This window comes from Pleurodeles waltl, chromosome 10 (assembly GCF_031143425.1).
Source record: "Pleurodeles waltl isolate 20211129_DDA chromosome 10, aPleWal1.hap1.20221129, whole genome shotgun sequence".
Taxonomy (NCBI): Eukaryota; Metazoa; Chordata; class Amphibia; order Caudata; family Salamandridae; genus Pleurodeles; species Pleurodeles waltl.
Genome location: NC_090449.1, coordinates 147,964,387 through 147,987,679, shown reverse-complemented (window position 1 = coordinate 147,987,679; position 23,293 = coordinate 147,964,387). Strand labels below are relative to the sequence as shown.

The following is a 23,293-nucleotide window of genomic DNA, read 5'->3' as shown; positions in this document are numbered from 1 at the left end:
TTCTCTTACTTAAAATTCCACCAAAAGGTGCAAGCCACCATCAATTGACTGCCCTCCCAGATGGACTAGCCAAGGGTATTATAAATCTGAGTCATGCCACGTGGTTGAAAACTAGAGCCCTGAATGTCCAGCAAAGGGACTGTTTTGTTCTAGTATACAAGATGTGCTTAATTTTTTTTTAAAGTGTCTTGTTGGGTCTTTTTACTGTAGTGAATGACAGGTCTTGAGGGTCACAGAAAAGAGACCATAGAAAGGGTGATACATTTAAGTTACAATATAAATCTTTTGTTGATAGTACCATACTCATTTTAGTAATTGTGGTATGTTCTAAGGTAATTTTATCCTGCTGGGATTTCATGTTTGAGAGAAAAGTGTTCTCATGATTTTCCCCACAGAGGTTAATGGAAGGTGCTCCAGAAGATAACGAGCATATTTTCTGAAAATTCACACTATCTTTCTCAGCCATACGAGAATGAAGTCTGACATTCTCAGTAAAATAAGAACTGAAGCAGCCTGACACTTGATTCCCTTGAGTTCTCCTGCAGCCTCCCAGAGCGTTCTAAAGAACACCGAGAGCGCTAACATGCTTACTTATGACAAAATTGGGCACATCCGAAGCCATATTGATTTAATCAAACTGGTAAAAAAAAAAAAAAAAATTAAAACATTCATTTTAGAAAGGGACAAAATTATGGGGATCATTTTGTTATAGAAATTATGGTTAATACTGTGGAAATAAAAATGAGGGCAAGTTTTAAGTGAGTTCTCAAATGTCTTCCTCTTCTATTTCATTAAAACATTCTGACACGCAGACTGAAACATGCACTTTCAACACAAGCAGCACACTGCCAGTTAACTCCCTGGTGATCAGCAGCTTTACTACAATGTTCTAATGAGCAACTGGAGCGCAAACATTCTGACTTTATGCCAAAAGTGAGACACATCTGAAAGCCATCTTGACAGAAACGAAGATGAAAACTGAAAGCCTTTTCTACTGAGCATACTGCATTAAACGAGGAAGTTTAGGGAGCTTCATAATAAATGGTCTCCCAAAATGGCCAGCAGTGGAAAAAAAGAGACAAAGTGCAGCACAAATATCATCCAAATGTAGCCCAAGTATAGCCTAATGACGGAACTGTGTAAAGCACTTAATATCTGTGTGTTTTTTTTTTTTTAAGTTTTACATAGTGCAGACTTGAACCAAAGGTAATGGAGGTCTTTACATGTGCATCGGTTACATTACACAAGGACACATTCATGTTGGTTTTTGGCATAGGAAGATTAAGTGATTTGCCCAGAATCACAGGATGTTGTGCTGGCGCCAAAACTCGAACCAGGTTTCCCCTGTTACGAAGTCTGTAGCTCTGGTCGTAAAGTCACATCCTCTCCCTTAAGTAAAACATATAATCGCATGATCAATAGCAAATAATTTAGAAGTGCTTTGTCAGTATTTAAGAACTCAGACAATGTTTTCTGATTTTAGTTTTTTTTTTTTTTTTTTTTTTACAGCATTAACCATAATTTCTAAGGAAACAAGACCCTCTCATTTTTATCATTTGTAAAGGAAATGCTTTAGGTATTACAGTTTCGATTACATCAAGATGACGTCAAGCGTGCCACATTTTTGGTATACATTTAGAACGTCTGCAATCTAGGAGGCAGCGGTCAGGGACATGGACTCGGAAAATTGATGGGCAGGGAGGAGGGTGTAGAGGCAACAAGTAAACCAGGCAGGCAGGAGGGACAGTGGTAGCACAATGGAGGACCGGAAAAAAGGGGCGGGGCAACAAACCAATCACGGAGGAGAAGCAAAAGAGGCTGTGGCAATATAACAGACCATTGAGGGCAGAAGGAAGAGGCAGTAGCAGCACAACCATGCATGCCAACAGACCAGATTCAGGCAGGAGATTCCCAAAGTTTTACGCCCTAAAGGGCTTTATTTGATCTGTCTCCTGCTTAAAATCTCCTCTTTTTCAATAAAAGTCTATGGGAAAAATCAATTCCCCAGGTTTTTGTTTTTCCCAAATTCTCTCCTACCAAGTTCAAAATGTTGGCAAGTATAGTATACAGAGGACATGGTGCAAGGGTGCAAGGGGGCAGGACAGGAGCAGCAAGCTGACCATGGAGGGCAGCCGGGATAGGCACTGGAAACAATACCATGGAGAGGAACAGTGAGACTATAATGGCATACACACAGACAACGAAGATAAGGTGGGAGGGGGTCAGAGCAGCAAGGGCACCACACAGGGCAGCTGGGAGGGGCTGTGGCACCACAGAAGACCATGCATGGCAAGCGGGAGGGTTAGTAACGGCACCACAGCTATGGTGGGCAAGAGGGAGGAAGCAGAGGCATGCGCTATGGAACATGGAGGACAGAAGGGAGGGGTAGGAGCTGAGCACATATAAGAGGAGCAGGGAAAGGGGCTTTACAACCGACCATGCTAGGCAGGCAGGCAGGTGATGTTGCTGCACAACAACACATGGAGGACAGGAGGGAGGGGACAGGGACATGGAACTCGGACAGGCAGGGTGGACGTGGCAGTCACAGGCTGCAGCCATCTGACCATGCTAGACAGGTGGGAGGGGCAATGGCAGCTCAACAGAACACTCAGAGTAGATAGAAGGGGCAACGGCAGGTGCATGGAACATGGTGGGCAAAAAGGAGGCGAAAGCATACAGACATCGGAGGGCAGGGGGAAGGAGGTTAGGGGCAGCAAACTAAGCACAGAGGCTAAGCAGGAGGGAAATGATAGAGCATAGAATTGGGCAACAGAGGGCAGGAGGAGGGGGCCAGGATATCAAGCTAAATAGAGGGCAGTGCCAGCACACTGAACCATGAAGGGCAGGAGGGAGGGAGCTGATGCATGGGCTCAGGCAACACTGGGTAGGGAGGAAGTGGATGGGGCAGCAAGCTAACTGGTTAGGGTAGGCAAGAAGGGTGGTGGCAGAACAATGACCACACAGGGCTGTAACGAGGGAGCGGTGCATGGACTTGGAAATGGATGGCAAGGAGGAGTGGGGGGCAGCAAAATGCCAGGCCCTACATCCAACCCCCCAACAATTCATTCTGATGGATATCTTATTTAACATTGACAAATCCTAGAAATTCACTGGGGGAAAAAACAAAGGTTACTGGGATGTTATAATCAGGAAATAGAATTTAAAAAAAACCTTAGAAATTCACTAACAAAAAACAACTAAAGGTTACAGGGACATTATAGTAAGGTTCAGATTTTACATGAACACAAAGAAATTCAGCTATCATAGTTATTTCCAGTAACTAGAACTCATGCCTGAAGGCAACTATAACTCGCACTCTCGTCATGCACTGCTAATTATCATAGATATTACATCACACATGGCAACTTCTATGACATCACTGATAATCTCACTAAAGCCTGTTGTAAAATTATTGATGACAAAACTGTGCATGGCGAGGGCTTGAGTTATAGTTACTTGAAAGAACTAACTATAATAGTTTTATGGTTTTGTGCATGTGAAATCTGAACCTAACTGTAATGTCCCTGTAATACTTTAGTGAATTTCTAAGGTTTTTTTTTAATTCTATTTCCAAACTGTAACATCTCTGTGGCCACACATCCATTTCAATTTCCAACTAATAAATATTCTTTTTGCTACTCTAGAGCAGCAACCTGTCTTTAGCAAATGCATGGGTTCCAGTGAAGCTGTAGGATTGGTCTAGGCAAAGAACTACAATTTACCAAACTAAGTTTGTGAACAGTGTCACTCAATGTACAGTGCCAAATTCATCTGAAAAACTGAAAGAATGAAAAAGAAAAAACCTTCATCCATGATACCCATCTTCTTTTTGCCATGACATTCACTGCAAATATATTATCTATGCTTTTACAGTCTTTCTTAAAGCCAGCTTGGTGAAGTGGTAGGATCTTTGCCTCCTCACCATCCAATTTTCAATATAAATTTAGTATAAAGCATTTATTCACTATTCCACAGTGCAATTAGGTGAAACTCCTGTTTGTTCAGGTTTCTCCTTTTAAAAGGCAGCATGGTGCTCTGTATCGCAGCTCGAGTCAGGGATATGAAAATAAGTTACTTACCAGTAACTATAGTTCTCCAGTACTGGTATCTTTCATAGATTCACATGCTTGACTCATTTCCCATCGTCAAAGTGGGAGTCTCCAGGCACCATAAAAAGAAGTAGTCAAAGCCCTACACAGGATTTAATGTTAAAAAATATTCATATCAACAGCTTATCCTCATCATTTAATAAGACCCAAAGTCCAGCTAATCAGGCGACAGCACCCTTTAGAACCCTCACCACAGAGGCTTCAGTCCCTGAAATTTTCTGCTGCATGTCGTGTGATGAGTCTCCCTGAGCTCTGCCCAGTTTTTCTACAAGTTGCACTACAGTCAAGAGAAATTCTCTTCAGGTCAATATTTATAATCTGCCTTTCCATGTTCTGACTACTCAACAAAGAGGGATAGGTCTCCAGGGTCACCTAAAAAGGCTTAGAAGACCTACCATGAGTCCTCAAGACATTCGAAAAATTCAGAGAAACGTCCATATGCTTCCAAAAAGGAAAAGTCACCGCAGAAAATGTTCTAACTAAGCCTACAACTCCATCTCTGAAAGAAGCTACACAGAAAAGTGCTTCAAAATTCTTACAGCTGACAACATTTAAAAACGGTTACTGCATCACAATCTGAATGCTCACCGATGATGGCACCAGCAAAGACATCCTCGTTGATGACAGTGTTGAAAGTCAGCACTATGACGCAGACCTCAACATTCACATTGGCGGCATCATCATTGATAAACTCATCGTCGCCTATAGCATTGACGACGATAGTCACATCGAGAATCCTCTCGATGACAGCACTATCGGTCATAAAGAAGATCTAAAAGACAGACACCACCACCGCCAACTACTCGTTCAACGAGCTACTATTTATATATTCTATTGTAACACTGACCAGTATAGGAATCAAGTGTCTGACTCGATTAAAATTGGCAGACACAGTGGCCTCTAATGTCCAGTTCCCAATTGAGGCCATGGCCACAGCAGGGTAAATTGTTTCTGTACTACAATGTCTTGTGCTTTACAGTGATAGCTGTAACATTTCCCCCCCCCCCCCCTGCTCCCCTCCCCTCAACCTCCAACCCCCACCATGGGAGCTTCTGTAAGCCTAGCCTGTTAATCCTATGTTTACTCTTGGATTTTATCTACTCGATCTTGTCTCCATAATGCAAGTGGGTACCCAAGTTTTCTAAATCCAGAGAGTGCAATCTTCCAAGAATACCTGTTTGTGAGTCCGAAGTCTGCTGACCCTTTATTTTTCATGTAACTACAAGTTTCGTCACGGGGTAGAAGTTACTAGTTGCATTATTTATCCTAGCATTAAAATTAACTTGTACTGTATCAATGAATCTGTTGTGGAAAAGCTTGTAGAGTGCTGCTGTTAGTCACAGAGTGGAGTCTCTGTTTACAATTTCATACTTAAGAGATAAATCATAGCAAAACACACTTAGAAGTTTCAAAACAACTGGATTGTGGTTCCCATTTCAGTAATTGGATGTTTAAAGAGAATAGTTCCATCCAAAATGTAGGGTCTAATCTGAACGTTCAAATGAATTAAAGTTAGATTTGTCAGCATCTTCCGACTAGGATCAGTGTATTCCGCTCTAGCACTTCAACAGGCCTTTTTCCAGATGGATTTTTCTCTTGGTTAGCCCCAATTAGGGAAGCATTACACTTAAAATGTTAATTTGTCTTCTGTGGGTGAAAAGATAATTGATGCTGCACACATTTCCTTAATAATTTCAGATTTTATTCTTACACCGCCCCATCATTCCGACACCCACTGGCAACTGGATACTGAGATTAGAAGAAGTCTAAATTTTCCTTGTCATAGTATTTATGTTGCAAGTAAGCTGACAATACAATCAAACGTAGGTGCTCATTATGACAACGGCGGTCTTTTGCCAAGACTGCTGTGCATAATGCAGACCTCATACCGCCAGTGTTGGCCGTACAGTGACCGCCGTATTTGGTGTCACCCACGGATTTCCGCCCATTCACAGGCGGGAATCCGACACAGCCTGACTGAAGGCGGGTGAGAGGCTGTTCCACCACCATGCCGCAAGGACTCCGCCCACCGTATTACGATATGTAAAACAGCAAGGCAGACCCTGCACGACAGTGCAAGGCTGGCGGTGGAACAGCCGATACCCATCCTCTCCAGGACGACCACCTCGCCCAGACACGTAGGTGGACCGAACAAAAAGAGGGGGGGGGGGGGTCAAAGGGGGTATTATGTGTGCATGTGTGTAATGGATTGGGTGTGTGTGGGTGGGGGTGTGTATGGTTGCAGGCTGGGGGTGTGTATGAATGCGTGGAGGGGTGGGGGATGTGTACGGATGTGGAGTGGGGGTGTGTATGGATGCAGAATGAGGGTGGGGTGTGTATGGATGCAGGGTGGAGGTGCGTGTGTGATTGTGTGTGGGCGTGTTAGGATGTCTGTATGCATTCGGTTGGGTGGGGGTGTATGTCGGAGTATGAGGGTGAGTGGGGTGTTCATATGCATACGGTTGGGGGGGGGTGTATTTCAGGGAGTATGAGGGCGTGTTCATATGCATGCGGTTGGGTGCAGGTGTATGTCAGGGAGTATGTGGGTGGGGGAAAGGGGGGTGTTTGCAAATGTGTGGACTTCGGGGGGGGGGGTTGCCCGCGCCAGGAATGAGGATTCCGGACACAGGCTGCAATACCACCAGGATTTTCGTGGCGGGGCGACCCCCGTGAAAAGCCTGGCAGTTTTCAGCCTCAAAATACGGTCAACGACATTAGGCATTCTGCCGGCCCGGAGGGGCTCACCGCCAGCCACGCCTGCCAGCGTTGTGGCAGTTTGGCTTTGGCCAAACTGCCGAACATGTAATGCAGCGGTCTTTACCACTGGGTTCTCGGTGGTAAGACCCCCACCATACTCGTAATGAGGGCCTTAGTCTCATTATCAAGAAGGGCAGAGGTATGTGAGGAGTGTTCTTCTGTCATCTTTTCTCTGTATTTAAAACTCACCACAGCCTATTGAGACTTTTGAAAAGTGAACTGGCCTTGGACCAGATACATCCTTTAGCTATCCTGGAAGAAATTAGTTACATACATTATGCTTGAATCATTCCCAGTTGTCAGGCTAGGAACTCCAGGCAACCTTAAACAGTAGAAAAGAGTGTTAAAGTGCAAATTGGCCTCCACAACATTGTGTTTGGTTGCAGATCCACCTCATTTGGAATACTTCGAACTTCAACCAATGAGGTGGAAGTACTTAGCTCTCCTACTACCGCAGAGGCGCTCATAACTCAGATTTCTACCACGTGTGTGAGGGAGTCCTGGTTAAGAGCTCTGTGGAGGAGGCCACCATAGCTATGGTTCCATAGCTCAAGTGTGAACAGTACTTAAGGTAAAAGTAAGCCTATTGCAGGAGGGAGGGTCACATGTGCATATATGAAAGATACCAACAATGGAAATCTAGAGAGACAGGTACGATCTAATTTCACCTCTACACAAGATCTTTCCCATACTTGAATCAGATAAGCAAGCAGTTTAGAACATTTGAACAATGTGGGAAGCGGGATCACCTATACTGAAATAGGTTGTGTAGAAATGGCTGCTGCATTCACATCCAAGCAGTGCTGCTTTGTTAACGTGCCTGCTCTTCCAAGTGGCCGCTGGGCAAATGTCTTGTAAAATCAATCTTCATTAAGTGCAACAGTTGTTGCAGTGTTCCTAGCGAAATACACACTCTAAGGAGTAGACACAGATATGCTAGGACATGTTTTGATCGATAGTTTCTTCAATGCGGGTAGAAAACAACCCTAACAAATAGCTGGAATGATGAACTTAAGTATTTTGTGTTGTCCATTCTAAGATTTTCCTGCTGATGTTGTCAGACTAGGGAAACAGAATAACAGGTTAATTAATATAAAAGTAAGAACTTGTGGTTAGTCTGCAGTGAATAGTAAAAAAGACTCTCGTATAGTGCCCACAATTCCCCTTCATCCCTTGTCAAAGTTAAGGTGAGCAATAACCCACTTTTCAACAAGTTGAGTTTCAAAAGTGCTCTATGGATTAATTCTAAGGGAGACAGCACTAGCTGACTCAAAATGCATAAGCTCCAAAGATATTTAGTGATTGCCCTATAGTTGGGAAAGCCATGAACAGTCCATTCCTAAAATGCTTGATGACTTTACGAGAACAGGATGACTGTCTTCTGTTCTCCTGAATCTTGAGATTGACACAAGTTGGGCTCTAACTGAAAAATATTTAGGACCACTCTTGGCCAGGTCTGGAAAATATATAAGAAATGATGAGGCTGTATGGCGCCAGGATTAGCATCCCCATCTCTGCCACCATGTGCAGACCTGCTTCCATTTTGAATTGTAGGTTTTCGTGGTTGCTGGTGTTCATGCCAGTGATGGAATATATCTGCAGTACTTTATAAATGGCAACATTCTAGGTCATCAGGTAACAGGCTGTCAGGCAGAGAGATTAAAGATTATAATGGAGTATCTCTCAGTTGTGAATGGAGCTGAACCTTCAGAAAGTTTGCTGGGTATGTGCACAGCCTCAGGAGGTCACTGTACCTGGACAGGAGACGCCATACCAAAGCAATAAGGATCAGGGAACATTGATCTGCGTTCCTCGGGTCATTTGGAACTATGGAGAAATTGGAAAGGCATATGCAAAGAAGTTCATCAAAACGGCATTATCATTGAATCCTGGTTGCCAGAACTTTCTAGGTGAATTGTAGGCAGACACTACCTGTGGAAGATACACTCCACTGGGTCTTAATGGAGCACACATTCATGGCAGACAGAGCATTAAAGAGCGCATCTGCTTGACCATTCTGGCACACCTGGAGATGTTCCACTGCGGTGTTCAACTCTTTGGAGAAGGCCCAGTCCTACAACATCTGTGCCTCTTTTAAGAGAATGGGACTTTGTTACTTTGTTTTGTGATGAGGTACATAAAATGTGGTGTTGTCTGCTCTGACCAGCACAACTTGTACCTACTAATCTCAGGAGGGGCAACTGCAGGCCCAAACATCTAGCTGCAGGACGCAGATTGCATTCTCAATCACAGAGCCAGGAACCTCTGAATGATCGCTCTGGCAAATGGGCTCCCAGGCTCACTATTAATACATCCATTGTAATTACTATCCTGCCTGCTGAGGGCTGGAATGGGAGGCCTGCACTGAGGTCTGATGGAACCCTGCACTACAGCAATGGCTGTTGGAGTCTTCTTGCAACGTGGCCTGTGTCGTCCCATAAGCCAGTAATTTGCTTCCACTTGCAGACCAGCTCCTGAGTTATCAGTGCAAGGCACTTAACAAAAATCTGTGGTGCAGATTGGAGTCCGGAAGGGAGCTCTCTGAATTGGTAGTGCTGCCCGGTCACTCCAGAGGGGAGGAGTGGCCCTGATGTTTGTGACATGAAGATATGCATTATGAAGGTCCAGGAAGTTTAGCAATGTTCCTTCCTGGAGTGTTAGAAGGGCTTCATGACATTTACCAACCAAAAGGATTGCTTTTACATAAATATGTTCAGTTTGAAAATCTAGAAACGACCTCCATTTTCCTTCAATCTCCTTTATTAAAAAATAACCTGGCATATATCATCAGGATTCTTTTGGGACAGCCTCTATTGTGCCTTTCAAGAGGAGAAGACTGTCCAGATTTAGCTTCTTGTAAGTGAATGTGATGTTATCTTCTAGGTGGCCGATTTGGTGGATCCTGTGTAAATTCAATGATGTGCTTCAATGTACTATTGGAGCGTCCAGTGATCCAACAACATGGACTCCTAATCAGGAGTAAAAAGGGAAATCTCCACCCCGCAAATACTCCAATAGATCTTGAAATGGCAGGGGAGCAGCTTGGGAGGCAAGCTCTTTTGGTTGTTCTGGATGCATGATGAAAGCACTGCTCTGTCCAGATGCTCTGCCATAGCTTGGTCTTTGACCACTGCTGGCTATGTAGCTCGTCTTCCTCCTTGTCTGGCCAAGTAATAGGTTTGTTCTTGACCTAATTACTGGATGAAAGCTCCCCTGGGGGAGTGGATGGATGCAAAAAGAGTAGAAGATGGATGAAATGCTGAACAATGTCAAACATTCACTCCCAGTCCCAGATCTGGGCCTAAATCCATAATTGTATTTGCTCACAACGCCTTTTCAGTTTGGACTCCGCCATATGCACATCAGTATTGACCCTGCTCCCCATGGGAACAGTCCAGCAGGAACTGCCAAGATAGGTCTTCCATGGATCAGAAACAAGCATCCTGGGACTGGTTTCGGGGTATCACCCTATGAGCCAGGCTAGCCTGACTCCTGTGGCACAGCAAACACGCTGCTGACATCTGACTTAGTTCGACAAATACAAAAAACAGATTATGGGCAGAATGCTGCACAATGTCAAACATGCACCCCCAGTTACAGATCTGGGCCCAAGTTCATAGTTTTTTTGCTCACCCTACCTTTCCTGTTTGGACCCAGCCATATGCAAATCAGTTTTGACCATGATCACCATGGGAACAGTGCAAACCAAGTTGCCAAGCCAGATCCTCCCTGGACCGGAAACAAGCATTCAGTGGATAGAGCCACAACAAAATAGTTGAGCCAGTGCATTTATCATGTAAAGTTCCTAGGGAACGTGCCTCTTCTCTCAGTTTTCACCTTTGAGGACTTTGTCATTCTTTATAAATAATGTCTGCCTGTCGAATGGCATGACAAAGATCATGGATTAGACTTCTGGGCAGAAGGCTATAAGGCGTAGCCATCAATGCTTTCTTAGAACAACAGCCCCAGCCAACTGGCAGAAATCCACATTCGACACAACCACTGCTGCTGCATCTATGACACCAGCTGATGTGCTGGCTCCCTTATTAATTATGGTCTTTGCTTCTTCTTGGTCTTTGGGAACTGAGTTTATCACTGGGGAGATGCCAAGTCACATTTGGTAATCGTGATGACAGAGGATGGCCCAGACGTATATAGCTTTGATTGCGGCAATGCTTGGTAGGGTACTTCACACAGAATCCTCCAGCAGAGGATCGCGCATCCCCTTTGGGAGAAGGGAATTTTCTTTTTCTCCAGCAGGTGAAGTGCCTTCCTCATTTCCATATTCTTTTTAAGTTGTAAAAGGAAACCTGTTACAAATAACAGCGTGATGCTGTGTGCACTGGATAAAGGCAATATATACACAGATAATGTGGAACATAATGTGCAAATCTTTTGCCCACGTGAGGAAGGGATTTAAAAAAAAGATCTCTTTTCTCTGTAAGTCATGATGGCAGTTGATCACACAAATGGAACTTCCCTGGACCAGAAAGTAGAGATTAAAATTAAAATAAAAAAACCCTAAAAACAACTCAAAGTAAGCTAGAAGCGGACGTTAAAGCTGGCTCAAGTCCAAGGAAGATATGGAAAGTAGCAAAATGTAACCAGGATAAAGTGTCTCACAGGTTAGAGCAGAGCTCTTCCTGAGGCTCCCTCTCAAACAACATCAGAAATCTGAGCTATGGTGGCATCTGGGGAGCAGGAGAGCTCAGAACTTCAGCTTCATGGACTTGAGTTTGCATTGTTTCAAGTAAGGTAGTTGTGCTACTAAAAAAAACACTGTTGATGAAGCTTATGATCATTTTAACACTGTTTACTGCTATTTAGATTTACTGGGGTTTCCCAGCCTGACGACTGGGCAAGATTCAAGCATGTGAATATATGAAATAACCAATATTGGCAAAGATGACTATTTACTGAAGCAAAAACTGGGACAACATTCTGCTTGTCAAAAGGATGGATGACTCCTTCTGTTAGTGACAGACCTCATAAAAGAATTCTGAATTTCTGCCTTCAACATATTTTTTCAGTATCTTGTTAATCAAGAAAGAATTATAACAAAAGTCAGTTCTCAAATATTGGTATTTTGAAGAAATGTGTCATCAACTACTGCTAGTATTTTTGGGCGATTCAGAGAGTTTATAAGATGAATCCGGATCAAGAGGATTGGTGTTGAAACGTGAAACTGACCCTACAGAAATCTGGAACGAGTGGGGAGCATATCGGGGCCTGTTAGATATCCAGCCAGAACGGGAGTAGGTCAAGCTGTAGAGGGTTTTTTCTGGGGAGGAGGGAGTGTGTATAAGGAGAACGTCAGTACTGCTTGCTATAATATCCTGCGAGATATCCAGCGTTGAGCACTGTTTTTGTTGATTTTACACTGTCAAAAGCAAAATAAACCAAAAACTGTTTGAAGAAAAAAAAAAAAGAAACTGAACCAACAGGTAAGAGCCTGCTCTACTAGATGGGCACGTTTCAAGCATTCTGACAGTTTGAAATGTTTCTGCGCCAATCAGCCATCCATCGCCTGTAATAAAGGGTAAGTGTAGTTAACCTGTCAATTTTTCCACAGAAACTGGATTAATTTGTATGCAATCTAAACAAAGAACGTGGCTTACTGGTATCTGTACCAATAAGGTATTCTTGCTTTGTATCCATGTTAACCTAATGGCTGGTCATATCGTAAAATATCTATTGGTACTCAAAAGCATTCTGATCAGTAATTTCTTCTTTTTAATGCCTGTCGGGTCCTGACGTGGGTTAACAAAATAAAGCCTTTAATTTTAAAGAGTCGACACCCCCCCTCCCCCCACCCCCCTCCAATTTGGTCTTCCACAGCTAAAATCCACGATGCACGAACAAGTTAAAACCCGAGCAGCATGCAAATGAAAATGTCACTTACCCAGTGTACATCTGTTCGTGGCATCAGTCGCTGTAGATTCGCATGTTTTGCATAGCTCGCCATCTGGTGTTGGGTCGGAGTGTTACAAGTTGTTTTTCTTCGAAGAAGTCTTTCGAGTCACAGGACCGAGTGACTCCTCCTTTTGTCTCCATTGCGCATGGGCGTCGACTCCATCTTCGATTGTTTTTCCCCGCAGAGGGTGAGGTAGGAGTTGTATTGTAGTAATAGTGGCCATGCAATGGAGTGACTAAGTATGTACCTATTTAAGGTTGAAATAATATATATACAAATAGTTGAAGGTACCTTCCGAACTGCTACAGGCTCCCGGGGAGGCGGGTGGGCACATGGAATCTACAGCGACTGATGCCACGAACAGATGTACACTGGGTAAGTGACATTTTCAGTTCGATGGCATCTGTCGCTGTAGATACGCATGTTTTGCATAGACTAGTAAGCAGTTATCTCCCCAAAGCGGTGGCTCAGCCTGTAGGAGTGGGAGTAGTCTGAAACAATGTTCTTAATACGGCTTGACCTACTGTGGCTTGTTGTGCGGATAACACGTCTACACAGTAGTGCTTGGTGAATGTGTGAGGCGTAGACCATGTGGCTGCCTTACATATTTCTTGCATTGGGATGTTTCCTAGAAAGGCCATGGTAGCACCTTTCTTTCTGGTTGAGTGTGCCCTTGGTGTAATGGGCAGTTGTCGTTTAGCTTTAAGGTAGCAGATTTGGATGCATTTAACTATCCATCTGGCTATACCTTGTTTTGATATTGGGTTTCCTGCATGAGGTTTGTGGAATGCAATAAATAGCTGTTTAGTTTTCCTGATGCTCTTTGTTCTGTCAATGTAATACATTAATGCTCTTTTGACATCTAAAGTATGTAGTGCCCTCTCAGCTACGGAATCTGGCTGTGGGAAGAACACTGGAAGTTCCACTGTTTGATTTAGATGGAACGGTGAAATAACTTTTGGTAGAAATTTAGGATTAGTCCTTAGGACGACCTTATTTTTGTGTAGTTGTATAAAAGGTTCTTGTATTGTAAACGCCTGAATCTCGCTTACTCTTCTTAGAGAGGTAATGGCGATGAGAAATGCAACCTTCCATGTTAGGAACTGTATTTCGCAGGAGTGCATGGGTTCAAAAGGTGGACCCATAAGTCTAGTTAAGACAACATTTAGGTTCCATGAAGGAACAGGTGGTGTTCTTGGTGGAATAATTCTTTTAAGGCCCTCCATGAATGCTTTAATGACTGGTATCCTATATAGGGAAGTTGAATAGGTAGGCTGCAGGTATGCAGATATTGCTGCAAGGTGTATTTTAATGGAAGAGAAAGCTAGGTTAGATTTTTGTAAGTGGAGCAAGTAACCCACTACATGTTTTGGGGTTGCGTGTAATGGTTGGATTTGATTAATATGGCAGTAGCAAACAAACCTCTTCCATTTACTGGCATAGCAGTGCCTGGTGGATGGCCTTCTGGCTTGCTTTATGACTTCCATACATTCTTGGGTAAGTTGTAAGTGTCCGAATTCTAGGATTTCAGGAGCCAGATTGCTAGATTCAGCGATGCTGGATCTGGGTGTCTGATCTTTTGGTTGTGTTGTGTTAACAGATCCGGCCTGTTGGGCAGTTTGATGTGGGGTACTACTGATAGGTCTAGCAGCGTTGTGTACCAGGGTTGCCTTGCCCAAGTTGGTGCTATTAATATGAGTTTGAGTTTGTTTTGACTGAGTTTGTTTACCAGATAAGGAAGGAGAGGGAGAGGAGGAAAAGCGTAGGCAAATATCCCGGACCAGTTCATCCATAGGGCATTGCCGTGGGACTGCCTGTGTGGGTATCTGGATGCGAAGTTTTAGCATTTTGCGTTCTCTTTTGTCGCAAACAAGTCTATTTGAGGTGTTCCCCAGAGCGTGAAGTAAGTGTTCAGAATTTGGGGGTGAATTTCCCATTCGTGGACCTGTTGGTGATCTCGAGAGAGATTGTCTGCGAGTTGATTCTGAATCCCTGGGATAAATTGTGCTATTAGGCAAATTTTGTTGTGAATTGCCCAACGCCATATCTTTTGTGCCAGCAGGCTCAATTGAGTTGAGTGCGTTCCCCCTTGTTTGTTTAGATAATACATTGTTGTCATTTTGTCTGTTTTGACGAGAATGTATTTGTGAACTATTATTGGTTGAAAAGCCTTTAGTGCTTGAAAAACTGCTAGCAGTTCTAGGTGATTTATATGCAGTTTTGTTTGATGTACGTTCCATTGTCCTTGTATGCTGTGTTGATCGAGGTGTGCTCCCCACCCTGTCATGGAAGCATCTGTTATTACGTATTGTGGCACTGGGTCTTGGAAAGGCCGCCCTTTGTTTAAATTTATATTGTTCCACCATAGAAGCGAGAGGTAAGTTTGGCGGTCTATTAACACCAGATCTATAAGGTGACCCTGTGCTTGTGACCACTGTGATGCTAGGCACTGTTGTAAGGGCCTCATGTGCAGTCTTGCGTTTGGGACAATGGCTATGCATGAAGACATCATGCCTAGGAGTTGTAATATCATCTTTGCTTGTATTCTTTGTGTTGGATACATGCGTTGTATGATGTTGAAATTTTGAATTCTTTGTGGACTTGGAGTGGCTACTCCTATTGTTGTGTTTATTATGGCTCCTAGGTATTGTACCTTGCATGGCAGAATGTTGGATTTTGCGAAGTTGACTGTGAACCCTAGTTTGTATGATTTGATTTGTGTGGTGTGAGCACGTTATTAACGAATGGGTCTTGATTAGCCAGTCGTCTAGATACGGGAATACATGTATTTGCTGCCTTCTGATGTGTGCAGCGACTACTGCTAGACATTTGGTAAAGACTCTTGGTGCGGTTGTTAAACCGAAAGGCAGTACCTTGAATTGGTAGTGTATTCCTTTGAATACAAACCTTAGGTATTTCCTGTGCGATGGATGTATTGGTATATGGAAATACGCGTCTTTGAGGTCTAATGTTGTCATGTAGTCGTGCAGTTTCAGCAATGTTAACACTTCTTGTAGTGTGACCATGTGAAAGTGGTCTGATTTGATGTATGTGTTTAGTATTCTTAGGTCTAGGATTGGTCTTAGCGTTTTGTCCTTCTTTGGTATTAAGAAGTACAGTGAATAAACTCCTGTGTTTATTTGTGTGTTTGGTACTAACTCGATTGCATTCTTTTGCAATAGTGCTTGAACTTCTATCTCCAGGAGCTCGGAATGATGTTTTGATAAATTTTGTGCTCTTGTGGTATGTTTGGAGGGAATTGTAGAAATTCTATGCAATAACCATTTTCGATAATTGCTAGAACCCAAGTGTCTGTAGTGATTTCCTCCCATGCTTTGTAATAATGACCTATTCTTCCCCCCACTGGTGTTGTGTGGAGGGGGTGAGTGACATGTGAGTCACTGCTTAGTTGTAGGGGTTTTGGGGCTTTGAAATTTTCCCCTATTTTTAGGGAATTGCCCTCCTCTATATTGGCCCCGAAAGCCTCCCCTGTACTGTCCCTGGTAACTGGATGTTGTTGCCTGTGAGGTACTGGCTTGTGTGGCCTGACCCCGAAACCCCCCTCTAAAGGGTGTTTTGCGGAAGGTGCTGTAATTTTCTCTGCTCTGCGGGGAGTAGAGTGCGCCCATGGCTTTAGCAGTGTCCGTGTCTTTTTTAAGTTTCTCAATCACCGTGTCCACTTCTGGACCGAACAGTTCTTTTTCGTTGAATGGCATATTGAGAACTGCCTGCTGAATCTCTGGTTTAAACCCAGACGTTCGTAGCCATGCATGCCTTCTGATGGTCACATATGTATTTATTGTTCTTGCAGCTGTGTCTGCTGCATCCATGGAGGAGCGTATCTGGTTGTTTGAAATGTTCTGTCCTTCCTCAACCACTTGCTTTGCCCTCTTTTGTAGGTCTTTGGGTAGATGTTCAATGAGATGCTGCATCTCATCCCAATGGGCTCTGTCATATCGCGCAAGTAGTGCCTGAGAGTTAGCGGTGCGCCACTGGTTTGCAGCTTGTGCTGCAACTCTCTTTCCAGCTGCATCGAACTTGCGGCTTTCCTTATCTGGGGGTGGTGCATCCCCAGATGTGTGGGAGTTGGCCCTTTTCCTAGCTGCTCCTACAACGACAGAATCTGGTGGCAGCTGTGTAGTGATGCAAATAGGGTCTGTAGGAGGCGCTTTATACTTTTTTTCTACCCTTGGTGTGATTGCCCTACTTTTGACCGGCTCCTTAAAGATGTCTTTTGCGTGCCGAAGCATACCAGGGAGCATAGGCAGGCTTTGGTAGGAGCTGTGGGTGGCGGAGAGGGTGTTGAATAGAAAGTCATCCTCGACTTGTTCTGAGTGGAGGCTTACATTGTGGAATTGTGCTGCTCTAGCCACCACCTGAGAATATGCAGTACTGTCTTCTGGTGGTGATGGCTTTGTAGGGTATGCCTCCGGACTGTTATCTGACACAGGGGCGTCGTATAAGTCCCATGCGTCCTGATCCTGGTCACCTTGGCTCATGGTGGTGTGAGCCGGGGAATGTGATGGAGTTTGTGCTGGTGAGACGTGAATTATAGGTGGAGGAGAGGGTGGCGGAGTAACCTTTCACCATTTTTGTTTGTGGTGTTTGGTCAGTTTGAAATTCCAGTCTTCTCTTTCTCCTAATAGGGGGAAGGGTGCTTATCTTTCCTGTCCCATGCTGTATAAAAATAAGTTTCTGCGTATGGTCTACATCGGTGGATTGCAGGTCTTCCTCAAACCTATGCTTTCGCATTTGGGAGGTCATTGATTGCTCTTCTGTATAAGAGCCTGAAACTGGGTCGGTTGCAGGTTGTTTTGGCACCGAAACCCTGTCTGCATCTTTTTTCGGCTCCGAGGTGACTTTTTTCTTTTTCGGAGTTGAAACATCTCGGCGTCGATCTTAGTCGGTGCCGCTGTCTCGGCGTCGAGCCGTGTCTACACCGCTATCTCGGTGTCGATGTATGTCTCCAGCACTTTCTCGGTCCCGAGAAGGCTGCGTGCCGGTGTCTCAAACCGGAGTCGGACGGTCTCGACACTGTTTGGGCCTTTTTCGGTGCCGACGGTCGGTCACCGAATTTATGGGTGGAGCCATGGCCTGGTGGCAGTGGCGTCCCCTGGGCCTTGACAATCTTCTTATGAGTGGTTTTCGACGTCTTACTCACGGTTCGTGGATCGTCGAATTCCTCGGAGTCCGATTCGTGTATCGAAAAGGTTTCTTCCTCTCCTTGTATCTCGAACTCTCGGTGGGCTGTCGGCGTGGACGCCATTTGAAGTCTTCTGGCTCGACGGTCTCGGAGTGTTTTTCGGGACCGGAACGCACGACAGGCCTCGCAAGTGTCTTCACTGTGCTCAGGTGACAGGCACAGGTTACAGACCAAGTGTTGGTCTGTATAGGGGTATTTGTTGTGGCACTTGGGACAGAAACGGAACGGGGTCCGTTCCATCGGCGTTCTTCTACACGCGGTCGGGCCGAGCAGGCCCCGACGGGGGATCGAAAACTACCCCGAAGGGCTCCGGAGCTCTTCGATCATCGATGCGGTGTTGATTCTAACTACGCCGATCCCGAACGCAACAATACCGACGAAAATCTTCCGAAATTTAGCTGTTTTTCCGTTCCGAAACTCGGAGCGACAGGAACACGTCCGAACCCGATGGCGGAAAAAAAACAATCGAAGATGGAGTCGACGCCCATGCGCAATGGAGACAAAAGGAGGAGTCACTCGGTCCCGTGACTCGAAAGACTTCTTCGAAGAAAAACAACTTGTAACACTCCGACCCAACACCAGATGGCGAGCTATGCAAAACATGCGTATCTACAGCGACAGATGCCATCGAACATGTTATTAACCCCGCTATCCTCGGTAACAGAAGAACTCGAGTCTAACATTCAGTTTTCAGAACCACAGGTAGGCAAGTAAAGAAAGCTAACAAAGCGTGTACACAACACAATTATTTTACTTAACACACTGATATTTTGGTGTCTGCAAAAAGAGTGAGTTGAGCATGGCCACAAAAGTGAGCTGCCAATCAGGCTATAGCCGTAGCACAATCACACTGTGCACCTCTGCTTTTCAAAAGTGCCATCATACTTAACATAAATTCCCCTTTACAGTCACTTATAAAGTGCAGTTAGGACAGGATTAGCTTGACGAAGCAACTATCAATCTTTCCTGTCTCAAATCCTGCTATTTAATACAACAGTACATGGACGGTAAAATTGGAGTAAAAAATACGGTGAGGAAAGAGAAAAATATTCAAAAGCAAGGAAAAAACCAAAATACAAAACGGCATAAAGTATTACATGCTCCATAGGAAGTTGTATATGCAAATGATTAGGTGTCACTTAAATATTTCCTTCAATCTCCTCTTTGCACTGAACTTCCTCCCACCGTCTCTTCTTTGCCACTGTGGATTTGTTCTCAAACATTCCATTAGTACTTTTCACCAATCACCAGGACTTCTTGATTCATGATCTTTCCATAGTCGAGCCAGCACCAATCTTGATGTGGCTGTGCTATTAAATAAAATATGCATGCATCCCTGAGGATGTGCTTGCCACAAACAAACAAAAAATAGCTTTGAAGCCCGTTTTAATGTTTGCAGCAAACTAATTGCAAGCGCTCCTATAATCTCGGAACAAACTATGGAGGCTGCTCAAACAAGGTATGCAAGTGTATAGATATAGCCACATTAAAGGATTCAGTTTGGTAGAATCCTACTAAAAATAAAATAAAAAATAAAGGACTTTTCTATAATTCCGAAGTAAAGCAGTCTGCGTGTTGTAAAATGACCAATTTACTACTTTAGATACTTCCTTCACTTACCTATGGTGCAGTTTGTGGTTATTTTTCTTCTCTTGGGATTATGTCGCAGCAGTTCCAATTCTCTTTTTGTTGGTTCCCATGTTGAATATTTCTCTCCAACTCCTTAACAGGATAAGAAGGCACGTTTAGAGGACTACATCAGTAAGTAGATACTACGACAGAGGTTTCATATTAAGACCACTGCTTGTTTGGATAAATTCAAGCCACATGGTGTCATGTAGTTAATATGGATTCCACGTCTTCTCTCCTGGCCAGGATACCATATTGCATTTTTTAAATGATTTACAGAAAGGAAACGTCAGTGAGCTTTCCCAAATAATAACAGATACACCATACAAATTGCTTTAAATACTGGAAAATTACCTCACTGAACCTTTAGCCAATTTAGGATATGCTATGTACAAGCATTCTGTGCACACTGTTGTACAGAATGATAATTCATCAACAGAAATCAGTTACCATAATGAATCAAACATATACAACTTCATAAACCAAAAAAAACTAGGTTAAAAAAAAACTACAACCAATGGATACCTGTGGTTATGATATTCTGCTGTACGTGCAAAGACCAAAAGGCAATATGTGTTAAGGTTGCAAACATATACAAGTGTTCTTAAGCATGGTTACTTTTTTAAGAAAAAACCTTGAAAATTCAAAATGTTAATCTAAGCATTCACACTGAAAACTCCATTCACAACAAAGGAATGTAATTGAGTAACAGGAGAACATAACTAGTTTGACTTGGAGTTTAAGACTCTTTGGAATGAATATCTGATTATCACTGATCTGTGGCATGATATCAGATGTGCTTTACCTTTGTTTTTAGTCATCCCAGGTCTCAGTCTGACACAGTATTTGAGACGGCTGCTGGAACCCAATCAGGAAAGAAAAACAGTAAAGTAGGAAGCACTGCCCACATGAAGGCCGCTGCAGAAATACCGCAGCAAAGACACGAATTGTTATGCAAGACCAGTTATAGTGAGTCAGAGGAGTGTTCCGTCATTTAAGGAGACAGGCAATCTATTCTATAACAGAGTTGGCTCGCAGACACTGGATGCAGGGTTAATGTCGCACGGTAGTGCTCTAATTGTAACTGAATATGCTAGAAGATTTGAATGCATTCTACTAGCCGAACTTTTAGATATTTATCTTTCAAGACCCTCATCACATACATTATAGCTATCACTAAAATAGACTTTACTGAATGCTACAGCTACCCATTATATGGTAATCTGAAGCAAAGATGCAAGCCAAAGTTTATGGCATATCTCAAGTTTAGGTTTATTAAACACTGCCCATAAAGTCATCTGGCAACACAAAAGGATGATGGACAGAGGGCTAAAAAAACTTTTCAAACACTCCACCCCAGTCACAGATCTAGGTTGAATTTCTTTTGGTCACCATGCCACCCCAGTTTGGACCCAGCCATATGTAAATCAGTCTTGACCCTGCCCCATGGGAACAGTTCAAACCAAACTGTCAGGCCTTCCCTGGAATGGAAACAACCATCCTGGGACCGGTATCAGGCTATCACCCCTCTTCAGCCTGGCTAGCTTGAAACCAGTGGCACAGTGAACTGATGGCTTAAACTCAGATCTGTGACTAAGGGTGAATGAATATTTGATTTGTTCGGCATTCAATCCATCATCTGTTATTTTTGCATTTATCACCCTAAGTAGGAAGGGTATGCCCAGACGTGGGCCCTGTGCTCGCTTTGCCACCAGATTCAAGCAAGCCTGGCTGATGAGTGATGATACCCCAAAACTGGTCCCAGGAGGCTGGTTTCTGGTCCAGGCAGGACATGTCCTGGCAGTTCGGGTTAAACTGTCCTTACGGGGAGCAGGGTGAAGACTGATTTGCATATGGCTGGGTTTAAACTGGAACGGCATGGCGAGCAAAATAAGAGATGGAATAAACCCAGATCTGTGACTGGGGTGAATGTTTGAGCTGTTCCACATTTCTTCCATCATCTGTTTTTGCAGTAAAGTCATCTGGAGCACGGTTAGCAAAACCAAAATGTAGGGTGCTTTTAAATTCTAAACAGCTGTAACACATGCTTGAATATTCCTTGGGTCGCACAGCAGAGGCACCATTCCCATAAATTAAGGGTTAAAGATTAATGAGACTGACAAAATCAGATTAATGGCTTTTATGAGCAGTCAAGACAATTACAGTCCATAATCCAGCGAGTAGCTCTGTGCTTACGTGTCCTGGTTGCCTATGATTTCGCCACTCTTAGTCCTTACTGCCCTACAAATGTCTGCAAAGTGTTTTTTGAAATGCCACTGATAATACCTTTCTGAGGAGGAATGAGCATGTCCATGAATGAATAAATCCTTCAAAATAATTTGATTTTGAAAAGCCCCACCAACAAGGTCCAAGACCTTGGTGTTTTCAGATACAAATGCAGCGCAGTATAAAAGTCCAGATTCTGTAAAGTTTCTTCAGTTGAAAAACATGGGGTCTGTGGCTAAAACCAGAAGAATAGTCTTGAGTGGAAATAAAATGAGGAATCAAAACTAGCTGACCGAGTTTATGAAGACAATGCTCTTAAGGTAAAACTCATTGATCAGAGTTGAAGACCTCCAAGAAAGCCAATCTCCTATAAAAACAATTTCATGCCAGGCACCCATGTGCTTAAACTGCATTTGCATAAGCAGGCTAGGTTCTTGGCTTAAAACATCACGTGGTTCCAAGGCACCTAGATCCCGACACACCTGAATTAAGATATGGCTTCCCAAAAGAAAGCCTTCAACTTTCATGAAGCCACAGGATCAAAGAATGTTTGCATCTATCTGTCGAGGGCCAGGCCAGGACAAGACTGTGGTCTAAGCGATCATGGGCCAACTAACTGGAGGGAACAAGTGCATCAAGAACATGACGATGTTTGGTAGCCTCATTATTCTCAGAGAACTTCTGACATCCATTTTTTCAAGTGGCCACAAATGTCACTGGGTAGGTCTAGCAAAACTGCATACCAGACTTACCCAAAAATTGTGCACCACTGCCACTGCTCCCAAAAAGAAAGAAAAACGCACTAGCAGACCACATCAAAGCCAGCACAAACCACAGCAAAGAACTCTTTGCCATCGTGAAGGAGCTCACCAATCCCGCAGCCACCGAGAATGACATCACTCCCTCCCAGGAACTGTGCGGCCTCACAAACTTCTTCCACGACAAGATCTTGGCTATCTACAAGAACTTTTAACACCAACCCTCCGCCGCAGACAGCATCAACCAGCTCACAAACACAAATTCTAAACACCTTCTCACCCCCTGGGAACTCCTCACCACGCCCGAAGAATTTCGTACACTCGGAGCACCCATGGACCTTTGTCCCCACCAGGTCTCCCACCTCGGAAGTAAGACAATCAGCGACGAGCTCAGGAAGGGCCTGAATACATTAATCACTGTAGCCTCCTTCCAGAAGGTCTGGAAACAGGCTGAAATGAGGACCCTCCAGAAAAAAAAAAACACACACACCTATCCAGTCCAATTGAAGAACTACTGGCCCATCTCTCTGCTCCCCTTTCCAGCAAAAGTCCTCGAGAAAGAGATAAACCAGCAAACTCACCCAAACACCTAGAAGACTACAACCTCCTGGAACCCTCCCAATCTGGATTTCGAGCTAACCACAGCACCAAGACAGCGTTGATTGCAGCCATAGATGACATCAGAGCGCTCCTGGAT

General features: G+C 43.9%; 1 protein-coding gene across 5 annotated transcripts in view; it reads right to left on the bottom strand.

Annotated features, from left to right (window-relative positions):
* USP22 (ubiquitin specific peptidase 22) overlaps positions 1 to 23,293 on the bottom strand; it is a 404,497-nt gene that overhangs the window by 242,369 nt on the left and 138,835 nt on the right. For all 5 annotated transcript variants that reach the window (XM_069210051.1, XM_069210046.1, XM_069210048.1 and 2 more), the window contains one exon: positions 19,604 to 19,705. In XM_069210051.1, the coding sequence (XP_069066152.1) occupies positions 19,604 to 19,705 (102 nt within the window). The remainder of the gene's footprint in view (positions 1 to 19,603; positions 19,706 to 23,293) is intronic.